Source organism: Pseudophryne corroboree, chromosome 5 (genome assembly GCF_028390025.1).
Source record: "Pseudophryne corroboree isolate aPseCor3 chromosome 5, aPseCor3.hap2, whole genome shotgun sequence".
NCBI classification, from domain to species: domain Eukaryota; kingdom Metazoa; phylum Chordata; class Amphibia; order Anura; family Myobatrachidae; genus Pseudophryne; species Pseudophryne corroboree.
In genome coordinates this window covers 610,937,053-610,945,634 of record NC_086448.1, presented here as the reverse complement: position 1 = coordinate 610,945,634, position 8,582 = coordinate 610,937,053, and the positions used below count along the sequence as shown (strand labels likewise).

General features: G+C 45.8%; 1 protein-coding gene across 1 annotated transcript in view; it reads left to right on the top strand.

Moving 5' to 3' along the window:
- Positions 1-258: 258 nt before the first annotated feature.
- Positions 259-8,582, top strand: part of RAB12 (RAB12, member RAS oncogene family) — a 40,769-nt gene continuing 32,445 nt past the window's right edge. The window contains exon 1 of the mRNA XM_063923491.1: positions 259-757. Coding sequence (XP_063779561.1) covers positions 505-757 — 253 coding nt within the window. The 5' untranslated portion in view covers positions 259-504. The remainder of the gene's footprint in view (positions 758-8,582) is intronic.

Genomic DNA, 8,582 nt, shown 5'->3' with positions numbered 1-8,582 from the left:
GATGGGCCCAGTTGTTCTTATCTGCCGTCACATTCTATGTTTCTATGTTTAAAACTGTTTTCAAAATGTAAAATTTTGTTATAAAGTTCATTGTATTATGTTGTATTATGTTCTAAATTAAATTGCCGTTGTAATGATGTATGCTACTTGGCACAATACTAAAATATATTAGTGATAGAAGCTGTTAAACTTCAATAATGCACATTTTCCAAAAGGTTTCCTCAGTTTTGGCCACTAGTGTACGATGGGAACCTGCGAGTCTTCCACATCCATAGAGGGAGCTTCCCATCTGCCAGGCAGCCCCTTCCTGTGAGCAGCAGCAGCAGGGATTGCCTTGTGTGGTGTAGCAGTGTGTGTACAGCAGGATCCAGCGCCCAGGCTGTGACTAGCACCATACTGCTGCCCGGCGCACCGGCTTCCCTCCCAGCGCTACCCCCGGCCAGAAGCGACCCACGACCGGCCTCGCACTGACGTGACGGCGCTGTGAGCAGCGCGGATGTGTAAATGGATTCCAGGCCCGGATACCATCGGGGACTAGGAGGAGGCGGTGGGAGCAGCAACAACATCTCCTTCGGGGGGTCGGCCTCTAACTCCCCGGCGCTGGCTGGAGCTCAGGGCCGCAGGCGGAAGCAGCCCCCGAGGCCGGCAGACTTTAAGCTGCAGGTTATTATCATCGGCTCCCGGGGAGTGGGCAAGACCAGCCTGATGGAGAGGTTCACGGACGACACTTTCTGCGAGGCGTGCAAGTCCACCGTGGGTAAGAGTCGGGCCGTGGGGGTCACGTAATGCCCACAGCGTGCTGCTGTTACACCAGCGGCCTCCCCGGGCCCGCTCTGTGCTGGGGATGGAGCCAGTGTGATGCTGTGTCACTATCTACAGGCAGCTGGTATAGCCAGCGCCCGGGGTAAGGGGGAAGCTGTGTATACTGTACATGGGATCACATATTTCGTCTGCAATTACTGGGATGTGTTACCTGTACTGTTACAGTGTACGACGCTGTGCACCATAGTTGCAGAACCAGCATGTATGGGACAGTATTAGCTGAAGGTCACCATCTACACACTTGTTATTGAGCTCCTGTTCTAATTTGGTACATTAATCTGAGGGCACAAACAGTGGTCTTTGATGTCCATACCCAGCTGGCCTAGTGCTCTCCTCCCCCAGTGTCACAGCACAACATGAGCAATGCTTTGCAGGTCTGCACGTACAGTAAGTGCCTGGTATATGCCTACAGCGGCATGCAGCCATACAGTTGTATACACATGATGAAGACATGGGTAGGAACTCAAATCATTAAAATATGTATTAGGAAGGACTGGTTATGGAAGACCCTAAATATTACTTTCTTGCTGGTGTGAAAAAAACAAACAATCTAGCTGGGATTGTGTTAATGAAAGTTGTGAATCACAGATCACAATGTGTTGTGTGAAAATCTGGATCAAGGTATCACCTCTTCTGTACATTATTATACTGGCACGTGTGATAACGTCATTTTGGGTGCCACCTAGATATAGAATAGCCGTATGATAAGATACTCAGACAAACTATCCACTGAAGGCATTACATCATCTTGTTCATGATGAGATTGTTATATCCCTGGAGCGTGGGGAATGTTTATTGGAGACCAGGCCCATCCTGCTTTTGTGACAGGCCAGATGAGATGGAGGAGAGGTGCAGAATGCAATGCACAGAAAGAGGCAGAAATCAGCTTCTTAGAACACTGGGGGGGTCATTCAGATCTGAACGCTGCTGTGCGTTTTCGCTCAGCGGGCGATCAGATCTGAACTGTGCATGCGTCAGAGCCACACTGCACTGACGCATTGTGCGGCTGCAACGGGGATCGGCGCACTGCGACGGGATTGTGCGAAGGATCCATTTGCGTGGGCGTTCGCAAGGAGATTGACAGGAAGAAGGCGTATGTGAGTGGCAACTGACCGTTTTCAGGGAGTGTCTGGAAAAACACAGGGGTGTCCCAAGCGTTTGAAGGGAGAGTGTCTGACGTTAAATCCAGTACCGAACAGGCTGATGTGGTCACAGCGGCTGAGTAAGTCCTGGGCAGCGCAGAGACTGCACAAAATCAGTTTGTGCAGCTCAGTTACACATGCGATTGCACACTTGCACAGCGAAACTACCCTCCCCCTGTAGGCAGCGACTATCTGAACGCAGGACAGCAAAAATCTCTGCCTAGCAATCATGTCTGAATGACCCCCACTGTCAGCAGACCTCTACTGATTTCCCCTCCTTGCTAATGTGACTGCCTTTCCCTCAGCAAACTATTTAGGTTCTGAGGTGGGTTATACTGCTTTTCAATATAATATCCATTACTAATATGTAGCTAGTAGCATCTTCATACCATTGCAATATTTAAAGCTCAACAATATGTGACAGATGAAAACATAGTTGTAGCCAGAACGGTCAGTGTGTATAGAATTAAAGCATAAAGCCATAACAATCTAATTTTAGTCCTTGAGGAATCTGAAGAGTAACTGTAGATCACATGTTGCAGTAGTGACAGAACTTGATACAGTATCATGTGTTGACCTATCCTATTCATGTAGCCTTTTCTGAAAGGCAAGGCCAACTATTACTGCTATGATCCTAACAAACTAAAAAAAGTGCCAGGGCTGCCCCGATCATGAAAGAGCATTTTTGAAAAATTTGATGGAAATTTCAGCAACCAATTAGATGTTGGTTATACCTGTACTACAGAAAAATCAGGTAGTGTGTGACTGGTTGCTGTGGACCATTTTCATGTGCGCTAGTAATGTCCCTTTTACACCAAAAACCTGGGTCCAGCCTGGGTCACTGAACACTGTTATGGCAGTGTCACAGCGGCTTGAAATCAGTTTACATAGCAGGATGGACCTGGGTTAATGCCGGGGCATCCCTCTGCTGGCGCTTGGAGATTACATAATTTCCAAGCGCTGGGCAGTCAGCTCTCGATATGCTTGTAATGGGACCAGTTTACACTGCCCCGTTACCCGGTTCTTCTTTGCTCACTACCCAGTTGGATTACCGGGTCACTGGACCGGCACTAACCCGGGTTATTGCTGTGGTGTAAAAGGGATATATCTGTGATACCTCTTTCACACCGCAAACCCGGGTCTGACCCGGTATTTTGAATCCAGCTCTGACCCAGGTCGGACACAGATCAGACCCTTTCACACTATACTTTCAACCCAGGTTATTACAGGGTTGGCTCTTTTTAACTCAACCCGCATTTAAAACACTGTGTATGTAATTTGAAATGGACTTTTTTTTGTCTCAGAAAGATGAGGTGTCAGAAGGGGACAAAAGGAGAGGGTGGGTACAGCTAACAGCATTGCAGGAATCATGGCTGACCGAGCTATGTTTTTATACACAATTGCATCTTTACCTGTTCCAGTAACATACCTCCCAACAGTCCTGTTTTTGCGCGGACAGTCCCGTTTTTTGGGGGCTGTCCCACCCGTAGTGTTCCACGGTGGGAGGGGGCATTTTGGAGGCTCCTGTCACTACTGCTCTGCTTAGCAGAGCAGCGGTGAATAGATGCTGTGCGCACAGCGTCTATTCACAGGAGGGAGAGGGGGGGGCATGCGAGCAGCTCAGAGAGCGCTGGGCATGCCCCCTTAGTGACGGTACAAGGGGGCGTGACTCCCGATCTCAGCTCTGCCATTAGACCATGCCCCCTTTCATATAGGCCACCCCCCCTTTCCGGGCGCACATGCGCGTGGCGCGCCTCAATCTCCCTCTCTTTACTTTTAATAAGTTGGGAGGTATGCAGTAAGCTGCCTATCAATCTTTGCCTCACACCTAATTCTTAATAGTTCTAATTCTTAATGCTCTCTGTTCTCTCCTGTGTAGCAGGGCTCAGGCTGCTGACATCATGAACGCACACAAAGAACAGCCAATCAGCACTTTTACATGAATGCAGGGTTAAATAACCCGGGTTGGATACTTTATACCCCTTTCACACCGCACAAATAACCTGGTATCGACCCGGCATATTGACGGGTCGACACGGGTGGGCGTGCGATGTAAAAGCGCCATATCGGAAATCTCGGGTCGCCTGACCCGGCAATTCAACCCGGGAATAATGCAGTGTTATCCCCGGGTTGAATACTGGCCAATGGCAGCGTAAACGGGCTCGGACCCGTTCACTACAACAGGCGGAGGCGGCGCGGAGATGATCTAATCTTCCAGCTCCGCCTCCGCCGCCTGCTGCTATGGCAACCCGCCCAGGATATTGCTGGGTCGGGGAAGCCAGCAGCAGCGTCCAATGCCGGATCCCACCAGGGAAGGACCCGTTTCCGATTCCCGGGTGGGATCCGGCATTGGCGGTGTGAAAGGGGTATTAGAGTGCACATTGACCCGGATCCAATCCCTGTTTAACACTGCTTTTATACCGGGTTGAAATGCAGGGTTACCCGACCCGGGATATTCAAAAGTGGGGCTTTTAGACTACACCTCAATCTGGGTCGGGCCGGCTCGACCCGGCAATATCTCGGGATATATTTGAGGTGTGAAAGGGTATGATTTGGCTAAGCTAAATAGTGGGTGCAGGTTACTATTACCCCTTTCACACCGCCAATGCCGGATCCCACCCGGGAATTGTAAACGGGTCCTTCATGGGTGGGATCCGGCATTGGACGCTGCTGCTGGCTTCCGCTCATAATAACTGCAAAGATGCATCTTGGCCCATCAATATTTCTATACATTAATAAAGGTACAGTATGAGATTTTCACAGATAAAAGTAACTGCTTCTGATTGGTATGATGCAATATAAACAGACATAGGGGTCTATTTACATAAGGCCCCCATACATCAGAAATAAATTGTGGCCATTTGGAGTTTTGCAGATGATTGTGTTAATAAATCAACATTGTATGGGGTTCACAGATTCCATCCAAAAAGAGATTGGAAATAATAAATCAGGTTGTCCTACTTGTTGGATTTCACCGAGCAATTGGGACTGTAGATTGCAAGTTTATAGTAACAATCAGCTAGTTTGCGGACCGTTTCTAGTAAACTGATGAGCCTTTCAAGATTGTCAGATCTGTATTTGCTGAAAATGATCTGAAAATCCCTGAATAGATCTGTAATGTATCCACACAGATTGGTGGATTGGGGACTCTTTAAATCAGGGAAAAAGTCTCAGAATCTGCAAATTGTGTTTTTAGTTTGTTTTCGTGATTGCTGATGTATGTGAGCCTTAAGCCTTGGAGAGAAAGGTACCAACCAACCAGTTCCTGTCATTTTTAAAACACAGCATGCAGCATGACAGGAGCTGATTTGCTGGTACTTTATCTCTTTCCAATTTATCTCTCTCCAGGCTTAGAAAATAGACCCCATCGGCGCTTGGGTCACAGTTTCTGGCAGGAGGTGCATTTTTCCTACAGGTGCCTACTGCCGCATTAGAATATTTATTGTATGGTTTTTCTCAGCCGCTTTTCTACACTGTGCATATCACCAAGCCCTCTCTCCTTTGCTTTCTCTGGTACGTGTGGTGCAAACAGCACGGTGACTACTTTCTACATTTAAATAGGCTGAATGACTAAGAAGATTGAAGACATGTGTGATGCTAATTCAAGAAAGCCATTAGTTTGAAACGTCACTATAATCAAGTTGTTTATTATCTTTTTTTAAGGCGTACCAACATATCTGCCCAGGCGATTTTAGAATGTCTTTGGAGAATAATGTATCTGTTTTCACAGTTTCTTTGCTTTAGTCCACGGCGCCCTAGAGCATCCATTTTTTTTTCACGGCACCCCTAGGCCAAAAGATTCTTATTGAGAAATTTGGAAAGAAATATTAAGTTGTGTTTATATGTCATCTTAGATTCAATTATGTGGTGATGGATAAGATTTGTTTCTGCTTGTCCACATATTTTATGACTGACGACCACCAACACTGGTTTTGCCTATTACATTGACCATAACTAATTTGAATTGGTCTTGGACCACCAATCCAAGGCACCCCTGTAAGTGTCCCGAGGCATCCCAGGGTTCCATGGCACACAGTTTGAGAACCACTGCTTTAGTCTATGACACAGCAATGGCATGCAGGTATATATTACACAATAGCTTTTCATTTCAGCAATTCTCATTAGGAATGAAGCATTGTTTCAGTGAGCGGTAAGGGTCCCAACAAATTTGTCCTCATCTGTAGATTGAAACTTAATATTAGCCTATCTAATTTCTGAATCTGTATTTGTTGTGTACATTTGGTTGTTGCTGAAATTACCCCTTTGGTTTCATCTTTGAGGATTTTTTATTTGAGTGCAAATTTGTGAAGAGCAGCCTAGGCCTTTGTTTCTTGTGTGTGTGTGTGTGTGTGTGTGTGTGTGTGTGTGTGTGTGTGTGTGTGTGTGTGTGTGTGTGTGTGTGTGTGTGTGTGTGTGTATTGTTCCTGGTGTAAGGAGCAGGTATTTTTCACTCCCAAGTTCATTATTTTTCTTATGCTACATCAATATCTTCATCACTTGGCTGCTGCTGTCAGTTCTCACTGTGGTAGGTAGTTCCTAGTATCCAGTGGTTTATAGACCTTGATACCTAGAACTTGGTTTAAATTTTTAGACTCACGCAGCCATGAAGTATCGGAATTTTTTTCACGACTCCCCTAGGCCAAAAGTTTCTTATTCAGAAAAATATTAAATTAAGTAAATTGTTTTTTTCCATGTTTTCTTGCTATGCTTCCTTTATCTATCTTGTCTAGTTACGTTAGTTTGTGTCCTAAGTCTAGTAGGAAAGATACAAGGTTGTTAAGTATTGAGATTTATCAGTGCTGATCATTAGTTGACATGATAGGACTTGACGCCACTATCATGTAGCACACACTGACTGCCACATTAATACATGCGGGAGAAGCAGTATCAGTGCACATAACATGCTGCTACCACTTTCCCCCTGTAATGCACAATCCTACATCTACTCCTGAGTCCTTTGGATCTATAATGTTATTCACCAGTGGCAACTCATCTGCTAGGTGAAATGACTGATCAGAGTTCATGCAGACAAATGTGAATATGTACAGATTAAAGTAGACAAATATGTGTATAATACAAATATAAAGGTTTTAATCGATGCTGAAGTCACAATGCTTCATATGATGAGTATGGGTACAATTCCCAATAAACCAATGATTGCACTCAAAGTTTAAAAGGTTAAAGAGTTAATGAGTTATTATGGGTATTCCGTCAATACAGTTCAAATGATGAAGGGATGATCAATCAAAAGAATGCTGGATGTAGGGGTTCTATGTCCTGGTGGAGCAGCGTCTGCATCCGCTAGTTGCATAAAACTTCCCCTTCTTCTCCGCGGCTGGTGAGCGGTGATTGCCGCCGATATTATTCCTGTGTGGTCTCCTGGTGCCCCGTCCCTGTTACTGCTGAGAGTCGGTGGCGGTGCATGCAGGCCTGCGCTCCCGTTTCCACACAGCCCGGTACCGCCAGCAGCCGCGAGACTTCCGGGTCCTACGTGTTCTTACGAGAACACGCTGTTCCCGATAGTCCATCAACGTGCTGACCGCTCAACTCTGCTTGCTGGAGAGGAGACTTAGGGTGCCGTCCAGGGGGTAGAAGATATCAGGCAAATGTTGAATGTAGCTGCTTGATCCTCCAACACGTATCGGCCCTATGGACCTTTCTCAGGGAATATGATATAACACTCCCTGTGGAAGGCCCTTGGGGCCGATACGTGTATGCAACTGGCGGATGCAGGCCGCCGCTCCACCAGGACATAGAACCTCTACATCCAGCATTGTTTTTGATTAATCATCCCTTCATCATTTGAACTGTATTGACGGAATACCCATATTAACTCTTTAACCTTTTAAACTTTATTTGAGTGCAATCATTGATTTATTGGGATTTGTACCCATACCCATCATATGAAGCATTGTGACTTCAGTATCAATTAAAACCTTTATATTTGTATTATACTCATATTTGTCTACTTTAACCTTTTATATATTCACATTTGTCTGCATAAACTTCGATCAGTCATTTCACTTAGCAGATGAGTTGCACAGCACTAGAATATTATACTACCTAATACTACTTAGCGCTGACCTCCATCAACTTATCAGTTGGTACCTACCAATATTGTTCTAAGAGGTAATTGGGTAACCCTAAGGTCTAGCAGCTGAAATACAGCCCCCCAGTAATACTTGGAAGCGCTGTCCTAACCACATTTTTTAAAGTTATTCGTCTGTATTATATTTCTGTTGATTGTTTACATTCGGTTTCAAAAGTAACTGTACAAAGTGTACTAGTCCTAATGCTTGTGTAGCTTGGTAATACACGCCTAAAAATGTTTAACCATGTACACTTAGCCATGCCTGTTATAGTACATTTGTTTTTCTGAGAATTTTAATGAACCTTTTGAAAAGTTTTTCAAAATGGGACTAAATGCTCCAAAACCAGCTCAGGGTGTAAGCTGGGTGGTCTTCAGTATACTGAATGTCGGGATCCCGGCGCACAGTATACCGGCGCCGGGATCCCGACACCCGGTATACCGACAGCTATTCTCCCTCGTGGTGGTCCACGACCCCCCCTGGAGGGAGTATAAACAGCGTGGCGCGCGTAGCTGCCCGCAGCATGGCG